General features: G+C 42.1%; 1 protein-coding gene across 4 annotated transcripts; it reads left to right on the top strand.

Annotated features, from left to right (window-relative positions):
- Positions 1-3674: 3674 nt before the first annotated feature.
- On the top strand, positions 3675-24492 carry MARCHF3 (membrane associated ring-CH-type finger 3). Of its 4 annotated transcripts, none has more exons than XM_068107978.2 (5): positions 3675-4101; positions 4605-4703; positions 20502-20706; positions 20875-21090; positions 23626-24492. In XM_068107978.2, exons 2-5 carry the CDS (start codon positions 4651-4653, stop codon positions 23776-23778), a joined length of 627 nt encoding a protein of 208 aa, XP_067964079.2. In that variant the 5' UTR covers positions 3675-4101; positions 4605-4650; the 3' UTR covers positions 23779-24492. The 4 variants fall into 4 exon arrangements, with proteins under 4 accessions (XP_067964079.2, XP_067964080.2, XP_067964078.2 ...); XM_068107979.2 differs by having other exon boundaries at positions 3676-4105; XM_068107977.2 differs by having other exon boundaries at positions 3828-3959; positions 20875-21094.
- Positions 24493-25845: the final 1353 nt, after the last annotated feature.

Here is a 25845-nt window from a genome sequence, read left to right as displayed (position 1 = left end):
GGGTGGATGAGTGGAAGGAGGGATGGATGAGTGCAAGGAGGGATGTATCAAGCGGGTCAGTAGTGGAACACACCCCTGAATACATTTATGAAAGAAACTATGAAGGAAGTGTAAAATATCTCAGGTCTGTTGGCTTCCTATCCCTACTGACAAATTGTTTTTCGAGCGTGGTGCATTATGATTACTAGCAACGGTACCGGCCCTACGGGCGGGGCTTCAATTTGGAGGCCCAAATGAAAAGGCAAAATATCAGAAATTGAAGGCTTTCTTTGTTTTAAACGATTTATATAAACATCCGTTAAATCATATCACACGCAAATCATCAAAATCTAAACAGTATTTGTAGAATTTCAATAAAAGCCACATCACTGTTCATATTGGTAAATATTATTCCATTGAAGGAGCTGTGCTCCTACGCAAGTTAAAAGGATTGACGCGACAAAAGACGGGAATTCATCCGAGTTGCTTTATTCCACAAAACCAAACTCGGGTACTCTGAAAAGCCCGTTTATCGGGCAGCAACACATAGACAATCAAACGCGGCGAGAGTGGGTGTGCCCGGGCGGCCCGGGCGAGCCCGGGAAAGGCAAGTCTGGACATGCCCGGGAAAAGCGAGACAGAGCGTCTCTGGGCGGCCCGGGCGAGCCCGGGAAAGGCGAGTCCGGACATGCCCGGGAAAGGCGAGACTGAGCGTCTCCGGGCGGTCTGGGCGAGCCCGGCACAGCGATCGCTCCCCGGTTGCGTCCCCGGCAGGTGCAAGGTGATTGTGTATGTTCAGCGGCAACCGCTACACCATCGTGTTTCAAATTTGGGCAATGGGCTCTCCAATAATTAATCGATGTGTTCATGGTTTGAATTGCGTAACGTAACGTTTGTGACGATGTTTTCATTATGACGATGTTGTGACGATGTTTGTGTTCACGGTAGTGTTTGATGTGACGGTGTGAACGTAATTTCGTAATTTTTTTGTTTTTATTTTCGTAATCGTTTAATGAACGTTTAATGTTTAATGAACGTTTAATGAGCGTAAGAATAATGTGTAATGATCGTTAAATGAATGAATGTAATGAATAATTAGATGCGAAGTGAAAGACGCCTCAGAGCTGTCACATTCATAATCGCTATGTCGTATGTACTAGAGTCCCTGTATAAAGAGAGTTGTGTCAACTCAAATTTGGACGCCATTTTGTGTCTAAGTGTGTCGGATTAGATATACATGTACATTCGCGATATGGGGTGATATATTCTAAACCTGCTAAAAAAAAATTTACTACACATATTTAGTCTTATTATTACATACAGGTGATATTTGTTTTGTCAAAAACTCAGCTATTGCCGTGAAAAAGAGCTGTGTGGTGATATTAAAAGTGGTATGGCAATGCATATTACAAGCCAACACTGCATATAAGAGCTAACATTATAAGTAAGACAAACCAATGCTGTCGTTCTCTGAATTTTAATAACTTTTAGAAAGGAGTGTGGGCATATCCAATATTTTTTAAAGGGTGCCGAGACAATTCCGGTGTAGGATTTCCAGCCGACATATAGTCTAACACACTTAAAACAAATTCTGTACGTGGTATTGCCATATTTCTGACTTTTTATTATTTTGTTATTTTTTATTATTTATAATTTTTATTTTATTATTTTTATATATTTTTATATTTATATATTTATATATATTTTTTATATATATTTATATTTTTTATATATTTTATAAAATTTTATATTTTTTATTTTTTATATAATATATTATTATTTTAATATATATAATATATATATTATATATATATATATATATATAATATATAATATATATAATAATATATATAATATATATAATATGTATATATTATATATATATATAATAATATATATAATATATATATAATAATATATATAATAATATATATTATATATATATATATATATATTATATATTATTATATAATTATATATTATATATAATATATATATATATATATATAATTATATTATATATAATTATAATTATAATTATATTATAATTATATTATAATATTATTATATATTATAATACAATATATAATATATAATATATATATAATATAATATATAATATATAATATATATAATATATATTATATATATATTATATATATTATATTATAATTATATATATAATTATATATTATATATATATATATATTAATATTATATATATATTATTTTATTATATATTATATATATATATATATTATATAATAATAATATATATATTATTATATATATAATAATATATATATAATAATATATATTATATATATAATATATATATATATTATATATATTATAATAATATATATAATATATATAATATAAATATAATATATTTTATAATATATTATTTTATATAATATATATTTATATTTATATATTTATATTTATATTTATATTTATATATATTTATATATATTTATATATTTTTATATATATATATTTCTGACTTTATTATTTTTATTATTATTCTGACATATTTCTTTTCCATATTTCTGACTTTATCACTTGGAAATCTATACATCTTATATTTCCCAGATTGGTTTGAACAACCAAAAGCAGAACAACCAGTCATTTTGTTTGGCAATAAACAACATTCCCGTACCAAGCTGACGTTCACGCACGGTGAAGTTAGACACAAAATGGCGCCACGAAATCACATGACCAGAAATCTCGGGTCAGCGCATGGCGCAACTCTCTTTATACAGGGACTCTAGTATGTACTCCCCATACATGTTTCCTTCATTGTAAAAACTACCAAGTCAACAGTTAAAAGGATTTTGAGCCGATAGGTGTTACGGCCTTGGCAAGATCGATGGAGACAGCGATCTGAAGCTTATACACCACCCAAATAGCCATGTGGAATTCTCTCATGTAGAGATTAAACTCACGTCGTTTGAACTTTGGCCGAGGTCATTATTTACTTTTAATGATGTTTATATACGAATCAAAAAGAAGATAATTGGTTTTGGGTCGTCCTTTCCGCATATCTCGTGGGATTGTGAGTTGGAGAGACGACCGTGATGGTGGGGAGGGGGTTGGCATTCTCTCAAGCATGGATTCAACCTATGTCCTTATAAAAGGTCTTTGTCCAAGGTCACCGAGTCCGATCGGTGCAGCTGTGCAGCGATCGGTGCAGCCGTTTGTGCGGCACCTGGGAAAATAACGTTATGCGGGAGTCCAAACCTGAAAATGCTGGAGGCCAAAGCTGAAATTGGAAAAAACAATATAGCCTATTTTACTCCAAGGGATCCCAGGATTACCCACCCAAAATATTGTTGCGATCGATTCAGACGTTTTTGCGGTACCTTCGAACGGACGGACAGACAGACGGACAGACATTTGGTGAATTATAGTAAGATAGAGCCCCGCAGTTCTGAATACGTCACTGTTGGTATGAAAGAGCCTCGCAGTCGCAGCTCTGAGGGAGTCATTGTTGTTTGTATAGAGCTTCGTAGCTTGGAAGATGCGATTGTTGTTATTATAGAGCGGCGTAGTTCTGAAGATGCGACTGTTGTTATTATAGAGCGGCGTAGTATTGAAGATGCGACTTGTTATTAAAGAGCGGCGTAGTTCTGAAGATGCGATTGTTGTTATTATAGAGCGGCGTAGTTCTGAGATACGAATGTTGTTATTATAGAGCGGCGTAGTTCTGAAGATACGACTGTTGCTATTATAGAGCGGCGTAGTTCTGAAAACGCCAATGTTATTATTATAGAGCCTCGTACCCCTGAAGATGCGACTGTTGTGATTATAGAGCGGCGTAGTTCTGTATATGCCACTGTTGCGTTTCGGCAAAGAGGAAGAAGAACACCTTTACTTCACTAAGTCACTTCCTACATTTTCTCATGAAGTGTGTGAGCTTCTGGTTAGCTGGTCGTTCCATTTGCTATGTTGTCGAGCTGGTTCATCCGGATGTTGAGGTAACATAGATGAGATAGTGCTTTCGGTTTCGTTTATCGACATTCTCCAGTGTTTAAGGTTCCGTTCTGTCCTCCTTGACTTCGCTTCCTATCAGTATCACAGCTCGCGGAGTTGATGGAACCATTTGGGCCTGTCATCAGGGTAGGTAGGGCATTATTGTTATTTTATTACTCTCTGTACAGTATATATATATGGATATTGTCTCGTGCTGATATAAATGAGTGAACCTTTTGGGTGGTGGTTCTGTGGAGACGACTCACGCTGTCCCAGCATTTATTTATATTCCTAGTAATAGTATGTACTACTACAGTTACCTGAGTCTACAACTTACAAGACGAGGTCGTCACTAGTTAATGTGTTCTTAGGTTTATGATTCACGGCGACCGAAGTCTTTTGTGTGCGTGCTGCGTAATATTCCTTTATATGGGACATCGTCCTTTTTACATAAACATTATATTAGTTTTAAAAGTACAAAGTCTTCCTTAGATGAGACAAGAACCTAAACGTACGTGCTTTAGCATGCAGTCTATGTTTTTAATGGTGGATAAAACTACCTCGTTTATTTATTGATTATATGCACATTAACTCGACTTTTGATATAAAATTGTTCTTGAACCCCCCTCGCCCCCTCTTGTTATGTGCAGCACAAAGATTCCTGCACCAGCCAGCAATGTTGGGAAATACTCATTGATGTCTCCGGATAACAAACCGGTCCTGGGCACAGATCATGGTGGAGCGGATTGGTCAGTACAAACGTGTGTGTGTGTGTGTGTGTGTGTGTGTGTGTGTGTGTGTGTGTGTGTGTGTGTGTGTGTGTGTGTGTGTGTGTGTGTGTGTGTGTGTGTGTGTGTGTGTGTGTGTGTGTGTGTGTGTGTGTGTGTGTGTGTGTGTGTGGTGTGTGTGTGTGTACACGATGGGTCCACATTGAGACGTGATCCATAGCTGGAGTTAGCACAGGTGCAGGAATGACTGATGTGGTTGTATTGTTCGATTTGGGTTGTCTTACCATGGTGATCTCGCATTTCCCTTGTCAATTTTCTGCCATTTTTGTCGTTCTCCATTACCTAAAATTGCAAACCTGCTTTACACTATTCTTCAAACTTAGCACCATGCCATTCCTGCTTTGCACCATTCTTCAAACTTAGCACCATGCCATTCCTGCTTTGCACCATTCTTCAAACTTAGCACCATGCCATTCCTGCTTTGCACCGTGCTATTTATGCCATGACTCAGTCTGGTATTTTAAACCTTGCCATTTTGGCAGATTGCTGCTTGCTTTGCAAAAACAAAACAAAACAATGGTCAATATTGAGATTTAAATGCTAAGATCAAAACACTTAAGAGAGGTTGGGTTGGTGTTAACTGTGACGTCGATTGAGACCTGTTCCTTTTTGGCATAGCGAATGTGGTATTTGTTTGATTTATTGTTATTATTATTATTTTGGTGATGTAATTTTTAAAAAGTTAATGTTTTGTCAAGTTCCTTAACATGCAACTACTGGTGTTTACGTGTGCATGTCACTTACAACCGTCTCATCAAAGGGGCACCACAGGAATTGTATTGTAAGCATTTACCATATTGAGGGCAGTAACGCAACAATTCTGATAGTCCATGCCATCTCTAACTATTTTTTTTCATGATTTTGTCAATTTGTACAATTTTTTATCAACATTTATGAAACGAGACGAAGCAAAAACTGTATGGTTATTTGGGCACACTGAAGAATATGCTACATTGATGGAGGATGACGAATAACTTTTAATGAAAAGGGAATACTCGGACAAGGGGTGTGACAGGCAAAGTGTTAGTTTTTTTTGTGTGCAGAGTTGGCAAAATTGCCACCAACACCCTGAACAAACCGCTGTCCTAACTAGTGCTGGGAAGGCAATAGGGAACCGGCCCAGGGTCATTCTTGTCTTTGTGTCTGCTTTAGCAACACTGAACTTTCCTTCAGGCAAAATACCAGAGAGAAATAGCGTTCGATTAAATCATAGCATTTTCCAACATTCTTTTCACCTCCTTCCGAACAGGTTTGATGTTACATTATCGCTAATTAAACTAGAGAGTTCATAGAACACCTTACTCCACTCGGTCTTGAGAAATAGGGCATGGGAAGCGTCTTTAAAACTCTTGCTTTGTGTTTCCAAGTACAAAGAACGTTTCCTACAAGATGCCATTTTATCTGAATCTCGATATTCTCCAACACTGAGAGTGCATGTGGCAAATTTTATTGGTCAATATGGCGTATTTTGTCCATGTACTCCTAAATTGGAGGTTTTTGGAAATGTGAACAAGGCGATTTGTGTTTTACAGTGCTAAAGTATATAATGAGGCCAAGCAAAGTGAGGTCGAGGCCGTTTATTCCTGATACGTGAAATACCCTGCAACCCATGCCTGTAGAAAACAGACTTTTTGGTCCACAGGCCGCATTTTTAATCCATTACGAAGTCATATAACTTTGTTTATTTTTAAAAAAAAGAATTTTTAAATTGAACTAGAAAGAGCAGTCGGGGATTGCACAACCTCACCATGGGTGTTCAGTTGCAAAGGTTGTTGCAGAACACTTAAGCATTCCATTTGAAACGGTTGATAAGGAACGGCTGGCTTGGCAAGCGCGAGATAGCTGTTTGGGAACTGAACACATCCCAAGACTTGTTTTGGGTGGCAAATAAATGGAAGGATGTTTTGGTCGAAATGAATGATAGCATATGAACGGTCTAAATGAGTAGAAAGGGGTCTTCTGGGTCTAGTGGGGTATTTGGGTCCTAAAGGATCTAGACTCAAGAAGGTCTTAGGGGTCTACAGTATCTTAAATTGTCGTAGGGTTATAAAATGTTTTTAGCTTCGGTGTCTCAAGGGTCTCAGGGTATAAAAGGGTCTAATGTCATTAATACACCGACTCGCGTTAAGTGCAGACAACCAAACACGAAAGATCTCGTGCATAGCACAATACTTGAGAGATCCAAATAAACAATAGTTGCCATGGAAACAGCAATTTGGTCATTTGTAAAATTTGACCTATCAATTGTTTTAGATGATGGAATGTCGTGCATAACAAATTTGGTTGAGACATTTTCTAAATGCTGCTTAATAGGTATTTTGGATGGCATGAACCTTGACCTTTGACTAATTTTGACCAGATTTTACACACGACACCACACATGCTTACAAACTAGAACGGCACTCGGTGGAGCACATACCTCCGCCAGCTCAACAGTTTGTTTTGTATCCCACTGATAGGCCGGATCTGGATTCGGACCTAAACCCAAATCGAATCGGCTTGTTCTTGTCACTGAACCGACTCGTCCACCAAGTTTATTCATAACTCGTCCATAACTTTTTTTAATATAATGTTTTTTCTGGCTTTTCGCCCGATCTCTCAATGGTGAAGAATCACTTGAAAATTAAATAATTTTCGTATCCGAATCCATATTCAGATCTTCAACAAAATGGAATTGATTAGTCCTTCTCACACATCCAACCTCTCCACCAATTTTCGTACAAATCTATGCACAACTTTTTGAGATATCCTGCTATGTATCGTTTTTGGCCCCATCTCCCAATGGTGATGGATCACTTTAAAAATTATACTAGCCGGATCCGAATCCAGATCTTCACCAAAATATATTCATTTCGTCCTTGTCACACACATTACCTCTCTGCCAAATTTTGTCCGACCATAACATAACCTCCATCCTCCTTCAGTGGTGGAGGTAATAAGCTGTGTAAGTTTCAATCTGATATCTTGGAAAATTCCTGAGGTTTGACAATAATAAAATCACAAAAAAGAAAAATACAATTTCATCATAATCGCGTGAAATTGTCATGGACAGCATTTTCCCGATTCCTCATGGGACCTTTCCCTATGCCACGTGGGACTTTTCCCTATGCCACTAACCAAGATGAGTAGAACCTGAAAAAAGAGAAATTAAAATTCTATCTTGCACCCTAAGCTTGGTAGTGAGATGGTTTACCAATGAGGAGCCTTTTGATTATGATTGGGGAACCTCAAGTGTTATTGCAGAAAGCCCTCAGACAGAAGGTCTAACTGGGTCTATTTGGCTTTGGGGTCTAAGGGCTCTAATGGGGTTTGTAGGGTCTAAGTTCTAGAGGATATTAAGGATCCTAGGAGTCTGAGAGGTATAAAATGTCTTAAGAGTCTTGGGGGTCTAAAAGGTGTAAGGGCTCTAAAAGTCGACATGTCGAAAAGGTATGTTCCAATAGTCCATAAATAGACGCCGTCAAGGTCTAATCATCTATATATATAAAACTGTGTGTGTGTGTGTGTGTGTGTGTGTGTGTGTGTGTGTGTGTGTGTGTGTGTGTGTGTGTGTGTGTGTGTGTGTGTGTGTGTGTGTGTGTGTGTGTGTGTGTGTGTGAGAGAGAGAGATACCGATAGACTCCTAAACGGAGAGGCTTACGTGCTTGATATTTGACATAGACATGGCCATTGAGCCTGGGACGAACATGGCCGAACTCAAAATATTTGACGATCCATATTTTTTATTCATATTTACCTCAGCGCATTTCAGCGAAGTACCCGCTAATCTCAGCCGGTTCCAGAGCAGCTCGCTGATTCGCTCAGAGCGATCACGTGATGTTCCATTACCGCCACCAGACTGATTCGCTCACAGCGATCACGTGATGTTCCATCCCGTCACACGTCACACGTTTTTTCACCTTTTATGCGATCGTGTTTTGTATCGATTTTGTGCGATATGAATTAAATGTCTTTGAAACAGCTGTGAAACGTCTTTCCACAACCCTTCCGTAACCGATTGGAGCAGGTTATTGCCGCACAAAACGAGATCCGCGAAGCGAGTTCGTCGAGTCGTGCTGACCAAGATGGCGACACGGCGGCTTCACTTTTCACGGAGTATGAGCGTTCTATATATTTTCAATTCAGTGCGCCCGTGATTTGTGGCATAGACATGACCATTGGGCCTTCAGGGTGTAATTTGTGCGAGGCTTTTGTCCGAGTGAGCTTGAGTCGAGAGGGCGAATGTACGGGTTGGGAATGTACGGGTCTCCCTTCCCCCGCCCGGCAACGCCGGTACTGGAGGACGTCACAGGATCAGTGAGTCTCCAAAATCCGCTTTGTGCTGTTGCGAATATGCAGGACTATGTCCGATTGTTGTGCTGCTCTCCGACCATGAGAACTGCAACGTCATTGTTGACTGGCCATCCCCTTCCCTCCCCCTTCCCCCTCCGTCCCCCCTTCCCTTCTCCCCTCCCCCCTACCCCCTCCCCTTCTCCCCTCCCCCTCCCTTTTCCCCCCTCCCCCTCCCTTTTCCCCCTCCCCCCTCCCTTTCCCCCCTCCCCCTCCCTTTTCCCCCCTCCCCCTCCCTTTTCCCCCCTCCCCCTCCCTTTTCCCCCCTCCCCCTCCCTTTTCCCCCCTCCCCCTCCCTTTTCCCCCCTCCCCCTCCCTTTCCCCCCCTCCCCCTCCCCCTCCCTTTCCCCCCCTCCCCCTCCCCCTCCCTTTCCCCCCTCCCCCTCCCCCTCCCTTTCCCCCCTCCCCCTCCCCCCTCCCTTTCCCCCCTCCCCCTCCCCCTCCCTTTCCCCCCTCCCCCTCCCCCTCCCTTTCCCCCCTCCCCCTCCCCCTCCCTTTCCCCCCTCCCCCTCCCCCCTCCCCCTCCCTCTCCCTTCCCCCCTCCCCCTCCCCCTCCCTTTTCCCCCTCCCCCTCCCTTTTCCCCCTCCCCCTCCCTTTTCCCCCCTCCCCCTCCCTTTTCCCCCCTCCCCCTCCCTTTTCCCCCTCCCCCTCCCCCCTCCCCCCTCCCCTTTCCCCCTCCCCCCTCCCCCCTCCCCTTTCCCCCTCCCCCTCCCCCCTCCCCCCTCCCCCCTCCCCTTTCCCCCTCCCCCCTTCCCTTTTCCCCCTCCCCCCTCCCTTTTCCCCCTCCCCCCCTCCCCCTCCCCCTCCCTTTTCCCCCTCCCCCCCTCCCCCTCCCTTTTCCCCCTCCCCCCCTCCCCCTCCCTTTTCCCCCTCCCCCCCTCCCCCTCCCTTTTCCCCCTCCCCCCCTCCCCCTCCCCCTCCCTTTTCCCCCTCCCCCTCCCCCTCCCTTTTCCCCCTCCCCCTCCCCCTCCCCCTCCCCCTCCCCCTCCCCCTCCCTCTCCCCCTCCCCCTCCCTCTCCCCCTCCCCCTCCCCCTCCCTCTCCCTCTCCCCCTCCCTCTCCCCCTCCCCCTCCCTTTTCCCCCTCCCCCTCCCCTCACTTTCCCCCTCCCCCTCCCCCCTCCCCTCACTTTCCCCCTCCCCTCACTTTCCCCCTCCCCCCTCCCCCCTGCCTTTCCCCCTCCCCCCTGCCTTTCCCCCTCCCCCTCCCCCTCCCTTCCCCCTCCACCCTACCCCCTCCCCTCCCCCTCTCCCCTCCCCCTCTCCCCTCCCCCTCCCTTTCCCCCCCCCTCCCCCTCCCTTTCCCCCCCTCCCCCTCCCTTTCCCCCCCTCCCCCTCCCTTCCCCCCCCTCCCCCTCCCTTTCCCCCCCCTCCCCTCCCTTTTCCCCCTCCCCTTCTCCCCTCCCCCCTCTTCTCCCCTCCCCCTCTTCTCCCCTCCCCCCCCGTTCCCCTCCCCTCCCCCCCCCGTTCCCTCCCCCCCCGTTCCCCTCCCCTCCCCTCCCCCGTTCCCCCGCCCAGCAATGCCGGGTACTTCTGCCAGGTCCCCCCTCCCACCTCCCCCTCCCCCTCCCCCCTCCCACCTCCCCCTCCCCCTCCCACCTCCCCCTCCCCCCTCCCACCTCCCCCCCTCCCCCTCCCACCTCCCCCTCCCCCTCCCACCTCCCCCCTCACACCCCTCCCCCTCCCCCCTCCCCCCCTCTCCCCCCCTCCCCCCCTCTCCCCCCCTCCCCCCCTCTCCCCCCCTCCCCCCCTCTCCCCCCCCCTCCCATCCCTCACCCTCTCTCCCCCCCCCTCCCATCCCTCACCCTCTCATCCCTCACACTCCCCTTCCCCCCCTCTTCCCTCCCCCCTCCCCTCCCCTCCCCCCCTTCCCCCCTTCCCCCCTCCCCTCCCCCCTTCCCCCCTCCCCTCCCCCCCTCCCCTCCCCCCCTCCCCTCCCCCCCTCCCCTCCCCCCCTCCCCTCCCCCCCCTCTCCCACCTCTCCCGGCCCATCCCCCCCTCTTCTCCCCTCTCCCTCTCCCCCTCCCACTCTTCTCCCCTCCCCCCCGTTCCCCTCCCCTCCCCTCCCCCCCGTTCCCCTCCCCTCCCCTCCCCCGCCCGGCAATGCCGGGTACTTCTGCTAGTAAGTAATTAATAGATGTACTCACATTCAAACAGCATGTAATCAATAGATGTACTCACAGGGATTGACCAACACTTCACCTTGATTCACCGTCCACACGTGTTTTTAAATTTTATATTCAGTATATGTACAAATGTTAATGATTTGTGGCCTTGTCATTTTGACCTCAAAAATAATAGGCTTCCATCTTGTCACTGCCTCTGCCAGGTGGTGTAAAGTCTCGTGAAGATTGGAGTGAAAATGTGACCTGTGGGCGATTGACAAACAAACAGACCAAATAACAGACCAGAAATAGAACGCCACTCAGTAGAGCGCATACTCCCGCCGTGGGTCAAGTTGGAATAGTACGATTTCACAAAAGTTTGAGGGAGTAGTTCAGTGACAACACAACACAAGACAGACACTGCACAGATATATATTTAGAATATATAGAAGATAATGTTTAAAAAAAAACAAGGCAATTTCATTTACATTTTCGGATTCAGCGTCAATTCTATATAAGTGAGTGTATTTTGAGGCATGTGTGACTTCAAATAAATTTTAAGCGTTCGTTTCATTCCTTAGGGCAAAAACTAATCAAGCTAATGCGACCACTCATTCTTCTGGGAAGAATCCCGTGCACATGCTGGTCACACTTATAACTCACCTAAGTCTTTATAAGTTCATCAAATACTGACACCGCGATTGACATTCGCTGAGGTAAATGTTGATATCTCTTCTGAGGTAAAAAAAAAATATTTAAAAAAACAGTTTTAAAGCATTATACGTATCAAACGATACATTTTATGAAACGGGGAAACCTAATACACACTTTGGTGGTTTTAAAATGACAGAATACGTCTTTATTAGAAAGAAAGAAAAAAAGAACCTTGAAGACGACGCTGCTAACAAAATACACCGCTCTAACGCATAACCACGAGTTTAAACTACATTTACAACAAATATGAAAACTATTTTCATATCACAATGTTAAATATAGAATATATAGAAGATAGTGTTTAAAAAAAACATGATCCCCATCTTCCAATGGTAAACAATCCTTCAAAAAATTCCTGGATCCGGAATAATATCCTGAGCTTCACCAAAAACTAATCATTTCTTCCTTATTCCAAGGGCAATCATCCCACCAACTTTCATCCAAATCCGTTCAGAACTTTTCCAGATATCTTGTTCACAAACACGCACACACGCACACGGACACAATCGAATGCATTACTCCCTGGCGGGAGTAACAACCAATATACTTCCGAATCTTCGATTTTGCAAGTAACCAACAGACACAAATGCAATACCCTCTCCTCTTGCAAGGGTAACAAGAACAAGTACAAAAAGTTTTAATTAAAACAAAAGCCGCGTCGATGTTACACAATGCCTAGATGCAGCTGTGCCTATAACGTCGATGTTATAGGCACAGGACATTCCTATTGATTCGATTACTTGATGTTATTTTTGTGCAAAGTGAAAATATATCTCGGCAATTTCCCGTGTGTGGCGACGAATTTTTAATATATCTCGGCATTTTCCAGTCTGTTATTTCAGGCGGTGTATGACTGACCATGCCGCGATTTAAAAAAATATATCTCAGCAATTTCCCGTGTGTGGCGCCACGTGAACGAAGCTATGCTCCTCTCTCCACATTATTGTGACGACGTATAAATTAAATATTTCATCGTGACGATTGTCATCAAATGGACGAAATTTTAATATATCTCGGCATTTTCCTGTCTTATTTTGGGCGGTGTATGACTGACCATGCCGCGATTTTAAAAAAATATATCTCAATGGACTTGAAGTTACAGGCCTTTGAGAATTCATTTCGTTCTATAAAGGGCAACTTTCATCGGATTTTCTTCCCGTTTTTTTTCAACCGAGTCTAAAACTATGTTAGCGACTGTGAAAAATGAAATGATATATCGAATTTGATTTGAAATAAAACTGTGTGAGAGAGGAAGACACCACGGGCCTACAAAACAGGCCTCAAAGCTATGCGAGTTAATAAAATGGTGGATATTTGTTTATATGAAGCCTCTCCCATAATGGGTGGAGCTATGGTTCCCAGAATGGGTGGAGCTTTGAGGTTTTGTCTTCTCTGCAAGAACAAGAAGAAGAACAAGAAGAAGAACAACAACAACAGCAGAGGGCACTCTATGACCAGCGTCTGCGACGCGGCTAAAAAGAGCAATCGGAGATTGCAAACCCTCACCAGGATGTATTTTCAGTGGTTTTTAAGGGTTTTGTGTTAAAACAAATATGGCGGCCGAACCACGTGACCGATGACGTAATCATTTTTTTGTAAACTAATTTATTCCTATATTATGCTCAAGAAATTTCATCTTGATTGGATGAAGTTTTGTACTTGTCGAATTATGACATCATAATGGAGGCACCTATGACATCATCATTAACATATTTTATTCCCCCATGGAGAGTTCTTTACAATGAGCCATGTCTCAATTTTTTCTATTCAGCGCTTTCCGAGATATGGAGGTGCAAAAGTTTTTGGTTTTTCCAAGATGGTGGCTGAGCCACGTGACCGATGACGTCATCATTAATTTTTTTTTCTCCGCCTGTTTATGCCGTCATACCGTTCAAGAAATTGGATCTTGATCGGATGAAGTTTAGTACTTGTCAAATTATCAAATGATGACGTCATAATGGAGGCCGAGAGTTAAAAATTGGGCACAGTCTATTCCAGGGCAAGACAAATATGTGTGTAAAGTTTGGCGATTCTAGGTGCAACGATGTAGACGTAGTGCTGTGCACAGACAGACAGACAGACAGACAGACAAACAGACAAACCAACCGATCAACATACTTGCCGGAATCTTTTCCGGCAAGTAACAAACAAACAAACGGACTGAAATGCAATACCCTCTCCTCTGGTGAGGGTAATAATGGTGAAAAAGTGAAGGTAGAAGAAAAATAACAGTGAGGGCCTCAGCTGACATTCCACAACATGGGCGAGGATGCTCGTGGATGTCTATTACTAGTATAATCATTAATTAAGCAAGTCCGCTAATTTTATGCATCATTATCCTCACGATTTTTGGGGGGGGGGGGGGGATGGGGGGTGGGGTGGGGATTTTGTAATTGGCTCCTGTCTGTCTGGGATCTCCTCCTAAATGGTGGGGCAGAAATTCACCAAACTTTGTAGTTATGATCAACACATTGCATGGAGGTGCAAGAGTGACATCAATTTTGGCCCCGCCCCTGGTGCAGGGTCAAATAATGAAAAAGGTCAAATAATGAAAAATGCAATTACGGGCACATTTTAAAACGTTTTTAAATGAAACTTTGTATATGCCATCAAGATTAGGGGATGCATGAAACATGTAACAATTTCTTGGATTTGACCCCAGGTGTTGGGGTTTAGGGGTCACCGGTCAAAACGAGCAAAAAAAAAATTCCACTCTATTTGATATTGGGTCATTCCTGGTGGAACTTTTTGCCACCAACTTTACTTGAGGTGGGAAGTGTGGGAATTTGTGATGGCGTGCCATCTACTTCGCTCTAGTTTAAAGTTTGTATGCATATTAAATTTGGTTTATGCTTCACGCGTTGAGTAGTTACAGATTGCTGATTGAAATGTCAGACTTGTAGGGATGGATATGATGAGTGCCAAAGAGGATGTATGTGTACATATTTGTAGAGATGATGTTTCAGTAAGGACCATATGACTAATGTTTGCATAAGAAAGGGTGAGAAATCATTTTAAAAAATCCTTATTTTGGCATAAAATAGAGATGGTTCTCATTGGTTAACATTGTACATCCTTGCTTTTTTATAAATTTCTGCTGTGTGTGTGTGTGTGTGTGTGTGTGTGTGTGTGTGTGTGTGTGTGTGTGTGTGTGTGTGTGTGTGTGATTTGTCATTATCTTTTGGTGGAAAATCCACTATACTGTTTCTCATATATTTATATGTTTATTCTTTGTTGATGTGATTTTAATGTGTTTGTTAAACTACATTTATATGATATTTTATGTTTGTTCAACGACATTTCAAAGCATGAAACCCACAAACAATATAATTAATTGCACAGTAACGGCTAGATGTTACAAGTTAAAAGAAACTAAAGAATTAATTACATGTAAAACCTCAAATATAGTTTACCTATTGACCTGTAGCAAATGTGCGATGCAATATGTTGGTGCATTGATAGGTTGACTGACTGCCTGGATGCAACTGAGGTTGTGGATCTACTGATGTACCATCAATTGATGTGGATCCATGATCGAGGTTGTGGATCCGCCGTTTGGAGAGGTCCTGGGCTGAAAGGATCGACACCTCGAGGAGGAACGGTGCCCAGCTGATGATCCATGCAGTCGGGAAACTAGTCAATTGCTTACGGGTTAAGGTTCTTGCTTTAGGTGGAGAAACTGTGTTTGAGGTTTGCAATTTAAATAAAGTTGAATATGGGAAGTTGTGAAATTAACATCGTTTACAACAATCCTTTAAATTATTTATATTTAAGTTTAGGAACAACCGATAGTGTGTGTGTGTGTGTGTGTGTGTGTGTGTGTGTGTGTGTGTGTGTGTGTGTGTATATATGTGTGTATCTATCTATAATTCCAGTAATCTCTGTGTGTATGTATGTATGTATGTCTGTGACCGCTGTTTCTCGACAACCACGGGTCCGATATACTTTAAACTTGCCAGGTATATTGCTGGGGACCCGAGGATGTGCCTTTTCAAGGTTTCATATTAATCGGAGAAGTAGTTACCGAGCTATGTCCAAAAAAACTATTCAACCAATCAGAGAGCAGCGAGCTATCACGTGTGCCGAACGTGGCGAACAGACTCTGCCTCGGACGGCACATTTGAGAGCGTATTCATTTATTTCACGTTGGCAAACTATGTTGGCGTTAAACTATGTTTTAAAACTAATTAAAACTAATTCGCGATTCATCGTAACTGCGATTTGCGACCTTCCGGACAGTGAAGACTTCACTTCCGGCAGCCAATCACAGAACGCGTTGTTGCGTAGGCGTGGCCGATGTGAGAGCGAGCCGAGCCGAGCGCGTGCGCCATTACGGTTCGTAATTCGATTTCTTCCGGAGAAAATAATAATTTCTCGATTTCTTATGCGCATTATTTCTCCCAATTCAGTCAGAGCGAAGGGCGGAAGCGAAGAGCGTTGTTTTTTTTGTTTACGGGCGGGGTAGAGCGTACGGGTAGCGTTTTTTTTTTTTTTTGGCAAGGAACGGGCACCCACGTACGGGCATGCCCTAGTATATAAAAAAGAGAGAGATAGAATTGTGAAGAACAGAAATGAAAAAACGAGATGTGTGTGTTATAAAAGGAGCCGTGTATGCCTGTTTGTCATGTTATAACTTGAGAACGGATTTCAATAAATCCAACTACGGTGGATTCGGCCGGGAATGTTTGTGAGCCCAATTTTTTTTTTTTTTATGGGTACCTGTTTACGCGTGTCAAAACTGCAAATTCCAACACGTGACATTGGTTATCCCTGCACGTAGAGCAGGATCGCCCAGGAATCCTTCTTTGTTAACTTGAGATTGGATTTCAATGAAACCACCCTCAGGAAGTAAACCTTACCACTTATCCCTCTCCCTACAAATAGGGCTGTCAACCGAGCCGGGACCGGGACGAAATCCCGGCGGTTTCGGCTTTCGAGACGGTCCCGAGATAAATTGATTGACGCAATTTCTCGGTAAAAAAATCCCGGTTAAAATTCCAACTTCTTGCAGATATTTTCCATAATAGAGGCATTTATTGAGCCTTGCTTTCATTACTCTGCTTCTGCACAAGCATCATTTTTCGCAAGTGCAGCTGAACTGACACAAACGATGATAGATAAAGTAAACTCACTGTTCCAGGATTTTCCCCTTGTCAACAAACAATGCACTGCAAACGAATCCGAATTCCGAATCCGGATCTTCACCAACATCTAATCATGTCGTCCTTGTCACACACGCTGCATCTCCACAAAATTTCGTCCGAATCCGTCCACAACTTTTTGAGATATTGTGTTCACAAACAAACGGACAAACAGACAGGAGTGAAAACATAACCTCCATCGACCTTTGGTGGCGGAGGTAACGAAATCAGGATCAAGGTCCCAATGAAAATCCCCCGCATCGCGGCTTTATTTAAACCGTTGAATCCTTCCGCTGTATCACTCCGCCTCGCTCCGCTTTACGCTGCGGTCACGTGTCCATCCTTGGAGACGAGTTACGGAATGTGGTTGCTATGGTCTTTAGCACATTAATATCGAGGGACTCGCTCGAGGCTCCGTGATTGGAGGGACGATGTTTATTTAGATTAAAAACACGTTTATAACGGATTATTCTACACACAATGTATTAATACAAGTACAATACATTATGTAGTTTTATGAAATGAGTTTTTGATGAACGTTTATGTTTAATTGCAACGCTAAATCTATAAATTGTAAGAATCCCTCGGGGTTTGGTTTGACGGTTTGAATGTGAAAGTATTTTGGTTATCTTATCCTACACTTTAGGCCTGATAAGTTGATTACGTTTACTTTAGTCACAGAGTCAAAATAAGGAGGGGGGGGGGGGTGATCACTACACCGCCTGCTTTATAATTTACTAGCAGAAGTACCCGACATTGCCGGGCGGGGGAGGGGAGGGGAACGGGGGGGGGGGGGGGAGCCCCTTGGCGATCACAACTCACAAAATGATAATGAAACTCCAACCGGGACTCGAATATGCCTGGGCAGAAACATTTTCTCCCTCTCTCTGACATTCCGAGCAAGAAATTACACGACAATACAAACTGTAATGAGATAACCCGGTCCCATCGGTGGCCGATCATCTGCATGTAAGCGGTGTATTTTATTTCATCCCGGTAAATGGAAGCTAAGTCGGAATTTAAGTACTCAACATCAGAAATGAATTTTTTTCATTGTTGTTTATATATTGTAATGAAATTCCATTATTTTTGAATCCTTATTATTATTATTATTTTTATTTTTTTTTATTTTTTTTACTTTGCCGGGAACCGAGCCGATCCGAGATCCCGGTATGAAAATTTAAAATTTATCGAGACGGTTCCGAGACGGGATTTTGAATCTACCTAACAGCACTACCTACAAATATGTTTTATATCCACCACGTCGATTCCAAATCTCCACGAATCTCCACATATCCAAATCATACTCATCTACAGTCACGTGAAAAAGTAAGTACACCCCATGTAAAGTTTTGACTTTTTCAACATATTTCAACATACAGCTATTTGATCTTCATTTCAACAATATTGATAGATAAAGGTGATATAATATAACAAATATCATGAAACATTTACATTTTGTAGTCCATTGTATAATTTAAATAAACATAAATGCAAATTTTGCATGTGGAAAAAGTAAGTACACCCCTACATTTATCACTACTTCAAATACCTAAAATTAGAATCAGGTGCACCAGCTCAGGTGCAAATGATTAGAACATCATTAGAGAGGAACTTGGAGGAACCTGTCTTATTTAAACTTCAGACATTTAGTTTGGTTTGCTCTTTGTTGTTGAAGTGTGTGGCATCACCATGCCTAGATCAAATTAGCTCTTTGAGGCCTTCTGAAAGAAAGTTATAGATGCCTACGAGTCTGGGAAGGGATTTAAAAAGATCTCCAAACAGTTTGAAATCAATCATTCGACTGTCTGGAAAATCATCGACAAGTGGAGAAGATTCCAAACAACTGCCAACTTGTTCAGGCCAGGCCGCCCCAGCAAGTTCAGCCCGAGAGCAGACCGCAAGATGCTGAAAAAAGTCTCTAAGAACCCCAGAATGTAATCATGGGACCTAAAGGTAGCTCTTGCCACTGTTGATGTCAAAGTGCACGAGTCTACCATTAGAAAGAGGCTGCACAAATTTGATCGACATGGGAGGTGTGCCAGGAGGAAACCTTTGCTGTCCAGAAAGAACATCAGGGCAAGACGAAAGTTTGCCAATGAACACCTAGGCAAAGACCAGCACTTCTGGAACAATGTGCTCTGGACAGATGAGTCAAAGGTAGAGCTATTTGGCCACAGTACCAGAAGACATGTTTGGCAAAAACCAAAGACAGCATTTGACCACAAGAACCTGATACGAACTGTAAAGCATGGTGGTGGAAATATTATGGTTTGGGGCAACTTTGCTGCATCAGGGCCTGGGCAGCTCACCATCATAGAATCCACTATGAATTCTTCATTGTATCAGAGTGTGCTTGAGGATAATGTGAGGCCATCTGTCGGCAAGTTGAAGCTCAACCGAAGGTGGACCTTGCAACATGACTGACCCTAAACATACCAGTAAATCCACTAAGGAATGGCTGAAAAGAAAGAAATGGAGGGTTCTGGAATGGCCAAGTCAAAGCCCAGATCTAAATCCCATCGATATGTTTTTTTTTTTGTTTTTTTTTGTATACTGAATCGAGGCTCGTGAAAAAGCTAAAACAGTGCGGAACAGTGGGGGGATTGTTGTGGGGGGATTTGAAACGAGCTGTGCGTGCAAGAAACCCCTCAAACATAGTATAGCTGAAAGAATTCTGCATGGAGGAGTGGGCAAAAATTTCTCCCAGTCAATGTCAGAGACTGGTAGACAGTTATAAGAAACGCCTACTTGAGGTTGTTTCTGCCAAAGGGGGCAATACCACCTATTAGAGCCAAGGGTGTACTTACTTTTTCCACATGCGAAATTAGCATTTATGTTTATTTAAATTATACAATGGACTACAAAATGTAAATGTTTCATGATATTTGTTATATTATATCACCTTTATCTTTCAATATTGTTGAAATGAAGATCAAATAGCTGTATGTTAAAATATGTTGAAAAAGTCAAAACTTTACATGGGGTGTACTTACTTTTTCACGTGACTGTATATATACGTTAGTCAGTTTATTCAAAGAAAGAAGAGGGGGGAGGGGGAGCATTTTTTTCATTTTGAACTTCCTCTTAATGTGTTGTATATTATTTGCAATTCAGCATCTAAAAAGGCTGTGATGAATATTCCTTTAACAAACACGTCCTAATTGTATTTTTCCCCATTTCTTTCATTTAATGTAAGGCTAACCCCCGCTCTAGCGGGGAAAATGGCCTTAAAACGATCATTCATTCATTCTTTCATTTAATGTCTTTTTTAACACCAAACAACAGCAACCTTTATTTATTTTTTCAATTACGCAAAGATTGGTGTTCCCATCAGTGAAGTGCCTGGTCTTATATGCTAGTGTATATATATATATTTATATAAAAATAATATATTTTTTTTTACATGGACATCATACATGGCAAACAAATTCTGAATTGTAAAGCATGGTGTCCCCACCTCAACCCTAGCCTGCCCAGAGAGAGCCCCTTTTGCCGTATTTGCCATGAAGTGGGCAGCCAGGAGGACTTGCTGTCTCCGTGTGACTGCATCGGCACCCTGGGATCTCTCCACCAGACGTGCCTCGAACACTGGCTTGCTGCATCAAACACAAGCTTCTGCGAGCTCTGTCACTTCCAATTTGTGGTGGAGCGCAAGCCACAGCCTTTCACCAAGGTGTGAGAAAAATGAATCGCTTGTGATGGGGTTTTGGTCATGTGGTTCATGCTTTCGTTAACAACTTGGTTGGTTGCTTCAGAATGCTGTGCCACTACAGCATTTATCTGCTGCTTATCACAAACACGACAATCGCTTCATTTGCTTTTATCTTGATTGTCGTCTCAGTGGTTGCAGAGCCCAAATCCCAAACGAGAGCGCCGTACACTGTTGAGCGACATTTTGTGCTTCATATTCATCACGCCATTGGCCGGCATATCTGGCTGGCTTTGTCTGCGCGGTGCTCTTGACCACCTCTTGGCTAAGCATCACAACCAGCTTGAGGCTGCTGGCCTCATCGGGCTCACAGTAGCATTGCTGGCAATCTACATGTTCTGGACCGCTGTAAGTACGTACTTACTTTAATTAGTGTTTCACTAGAGCGGAATGGTGGGGTGCAACGGCCTGCCCCTTTTCCAACTGACCCATGGCTTTTCAAAACCACCTCCCTGTGCCATGTTCTGAGAACCTCGCATCTGCACATACAAAATCAATATTACCATATGTATCAAAACACTGACATGACATCAGCATTAACTTCCAACCAATTGGAGAAGGTTATTCTGTCATTTTATAATACACTAGGGCATGCCCGTACTATATCTATATCTAAAATTATATCCCCCCCTCTATTTACATGAAATGGTTTGGTCCATGAAATGTTTTGGTTCATTCGCAACGCCAAAGCGAACGGCGAACGCTTTACATGAAATGGTTTGGTGCATGAAATGTTTTGGTCCATTCGCAACGCCAAAGCGAACGGCGAACGGCTTGCGAGTACAGTGACAATCCCCCCGGGGTTTTTATTAGTTTTAAAACATCGTTTAACGCCAACATAGCGCCAACATAGTTTGCAAACGTGAAATAAATGAATACGCTCTCAAATGTGCCATCCGAGGCAGAGTGTGTCCGCCACGTTCGGCACACGCGATAGCTCGCTGCTCTCTGATTGGTTGAATCGTTTTTTGGACATAGCTCGGTAAGTAATTGTCCGATTAATATGAAACCTTGAAAAGGCACATCCTCGGGTCCCCAGCAATATACCTGGCAAGTTTAAAGTATATCGGACCCGTGGTTGTCGAGAAACAGCGGTCACAGACAAACAAACGTACAAACGTACAAACGTACAAACGTACAAACAAACACACAGAGATTACTGGAATTATAGATAGATGTATACCGATCACAAGATGCAGCTTCTGCGATTGTAGAACTTATATACAACAAATGCCTGGAGCTCACATTCACCAGCACACTGTAGTAAGATTGGTTAACACTGTAGCTGTTACCATTTAGCCATACCACCTATGACCAATGGCCTTTCCACTCGTACTCGATAAAAATAACACCAAACAAGTATCGCACCAGAAGGATAATTTTAGCAACGGAATTTTTTTTTTAGAAGAATTTTTTTAGCTCTTTCACGAGCCTCGATCTTGTATTAAAAAAAAAAAAAAAAAAAACACAACAACGAGATTATGAGAAAACCAAGGGATGGATTTCTGTGCCGACTAGCAATTTGTTCTCTACGTGCATGCGCAAGTTAACATAACAAATCCAGCAATGAATATCTATGAAAGTTCACGTAGTGGTTGTTTCTGTGCAGCATTGAGCAGAGATTTCCTTAATCCAGCAAGTATATTCACTGACTGAATCTATTCATTGCCTCCGTCATCGAAGGTGGCATTTGCTTGTCTGTCTGAGCAAAATATCTCAGTTTTGGATGGATTCGGATGAAACTTTGTGGACACGTTGGGTTTGTGACCAGGATGAATTGATAAGATTTTGGTGAAGATCCAGGTCTGGAGCTGAATCCAATAAAAAAATTTTAGGTGATTTTTCACCAGTGAGAGATAGGGTAAAAAATGATGTCTCAAAAAGTTGTGGACAGATTCGGACGAAACCTAGTGGACAGGTTGGGTGTGTGACAAGGACGAATCCATTCGATTTTGGTGAAGATCCGGAGGCAAGATTTTTTTTAATTTTTGAAGTGATTCTTCACCATTGAGGATGGGGTGAAAAACTATATGTAGCACGATATTTCAAAAAGTTGTGGACTACTTTTGACAAAACATGGTGGATGAGTCGGTTAGGTGACAAGAACAAGCCGATTTCATTTTGGTTCAGGTCCAGATCCAGATCTGGCCTATCTGTGGGATACAAACCATAAACTGTTCAGCCTGGTGGAGGTATGCTGTGCACCGAGTGCCATTCTAGTATTTCTTGTTTATTTTGTTTTTCTTCATGCTAATCACAAACTGTTCCTCATTCATTTCCTTGACCATTTTAACTCTGCACAACCTTTCCCCGTGCCATTTTATTTATGCACAAAACTAAAATCGCATTCCTTTATATTACCCAGATGTTACCTTTTTTTTATACAAAGTCAAGGTTCATGGAACAGAAATAAAACACTGGAAAATGGAGGACACACCGATGGATGGGTAGAGGTATACATGGAAGAATGAGAAGAAAGGGAGAGGAATAAGGATAGACCAGGGGTGGTAAACAAGATGAAACACAACAAGAAGGGGAGAATAAAGCAAGAGATGAAACAAAACAAAAAAAAACAAAGAATAACCTGGAAATGAAGGCGTTGAGGTTTAATAAGGGTAAAAAATATTGAGTATGGATGTGGGATGATCTGAGGTGAACAGACATCTTTAACACTGGATGGGAACGTTTGTGAAAGTTTATAATCTGTACATAAGTTTCTGCAACCATTTGAGGCCCAAATGGATGTGCTAGCTGAACTACAGATTTGATAACAGATTTGCTTCGAATGTTGGAATATTTAACACCAAATGGCCAAATTCATTATATGGTGTTGAACCCTTGTATGGAACCAACTTTTGGCCAATGTTTAAATATCCTTTGCAGGTATCCCTCCGGTATCACATTCGTTTGTACCAAGAGTGGAGAAAAACTCATCATCGAGTGAAGCTTCTCACGGCGAGCCATGGCAGCATGGCCGTGCACAACCCACTGCTCAGTTCTAGAGCTGCCAAGCAGCTTTCCGAAACGGTCGTTTGACGACAACGGAGTTCAATTCAAGACTTCTAAAAAAAAAAAAAAAATCTAGACTCGCAACTGTCTCAGAGACTTCGACACAACCTGTCGCAGGTACACACTACAGACGCAGCAACTCCATAAGCAATGAGAGTCTCGCTGTGGTCGTTTGCACTCGGGTACCAATCAGTGCCTTAAAGTACGTGGGTGATCCTTTATGCAAAGCAAGACTATTTGAGGTTTAGTCGTACCTCGTGGTAGGCCATTTATTTTGTGTTTTGCACTCAAGCTGAATTTATTCCATCTGCAGGTGCAATTTATTTCATAGTCACCATGTATGGAATGTAAATACATTCTGTAGTTTGTTTTTTAATGACGAGTCATCCTCATTATGGCGATGCAATGATGTTCTCGTAATCATCGACACTCTTCGTCTTTACCTCTGTTGATGTAATTGTAATGTTTGTCTGTGTCGTCTTCAGCTGGTTTACAAATGCATTTTGCTACAAAGTTCTTCTGTCTCCTATGTAATAGACATTCTTTAGATTGAAATGTTTGACAAATCCTGGGTAGTGTGAGTTTTCAGAAATGCTGATAATGTTCAAAATCACTTTATTGTTGTAGATGGTGCTTTACGCTCTGATAATAGTTTTATCTTTAATTAGTGAGTTGTTTGACTTTTAAAAATCACATATTTGCTGTTGTTGCATATTAAACGTTGTCTATGGATGTTTAAAATCTTGTACCGATCCAGTTTCCATTATAATCCTTCACGTCACAAAACGACAAGCTTGTGTACAAAAACCCACTGTATAGGAAGTGATTCACATTTACATAGTAAAAACTATCACTGATGAGCTCAAAGTACAGCGATACTTAAAAATACCCAATCAACCTTGAAAGTTTCAATCGGGCTATTTGAGAAGAAGAAAATAGTCATGTCAGCAGTGATGATGGTTATGATTGAAGATTGTCAATGATATAATCTTTTTGTGAATGGAAGTGATATTAGCCAACGATCAAGCAGATGGCGGCAGCAAAAGAAAGAAAGAAGCTAAAGGGCACAAATGAGGGTGAAGTCGGAGCCCGGAGCAGGATTTGAAGGCACGGGCACTGGTGAGACCTGTGCCTGTCACAAATGCAAGGCCAAGGTGGAGGAGGAGGAGGAACAGGAGAGGTTGGATGGAATGTTAGTCATTACGTGGTTCAGAAGGGAGGATGTTTTGTTACCAGAGTTTTGGGGGTTGAAAGGTTCACAGATTGGATCAGTCACAGTTGTCCTTAGTTGCAGTGCTCTGGCTGGTTGTTGCACAGCTCTGGCAGTTAAAATTTATTTTGATGAGCAAAAAAAGAGTTGGGGTGGATAGTTGAGTTGAACCATTGAGGCAATAGGGGTATATTGGAGGAGTTACAAACAGGATTACCAACAGACAAATGTGTGGTTGTGAAAAGGAATGTGCACAAAGTTATTCCATTGGGCTACAAGGGAGTAACAGACTGTAACAATGGTATTCTTGACACACACAGCAACTACTCAACTAGGACAGGGGGTAGGTTGTGAAAATGGAAGGGAATAACCCAGGAGAGACAGCAGCTGGCAACAGCGTGAGGGGAACATTTCTATCAAGTTACATTAACTGCAGATAAATAAAAAAAATCGATTGCATGATTGACACAAGCAGCAAAGAAGACGAAAGTATTCATGGATTTAAATTCCTGGCAACCCCAAATTGATTGAAAATAGTGTTAAAATAAAATATTTGATGGAACTGCACTTGTACAGATTATGAAAATGAAGAGATGTCATCGAAAATCATTTACAGTGCCTTCAGAAACTTCACACACCTTGACTTTTTCTCATTTTGTTGTTAGTGAATTTAAATGGATTAAATTGAGATTTTGTTTGTCACTGATCCACACATAATACTCTATAATGTTAAAGTGGAATTTCTTTTTTTATAAATTTTTACTAAATAATAAAAAATTTAATACAGAAATTTACATAAGTATTCCAATTTACATAAAATTTACATAAGAAATTTACATCTAATTTACATAAGTATTCAGCCCCCTGGGTCAATACTTTGTAGA

This window comes from Myxine glutinosa, chromosome 2 (genome assembly GCF_964187855.1).
Source record: "Myxine glutinosa chromosome 2, kmMyxGlut1.1, whole genome shotgun sequence".
In the NCBI taxonomy this organism is placed as follows: Eukaryota; Metazoa; Chordata; class Myxini; order Myxiniformes; family Myxinidae; genus Myxine; species Myxine glutinosa.
Note: the sequence above shows the minus strand (reverse complement) of the source record. Positions and strands in the feature narration are given on the sequence as shown.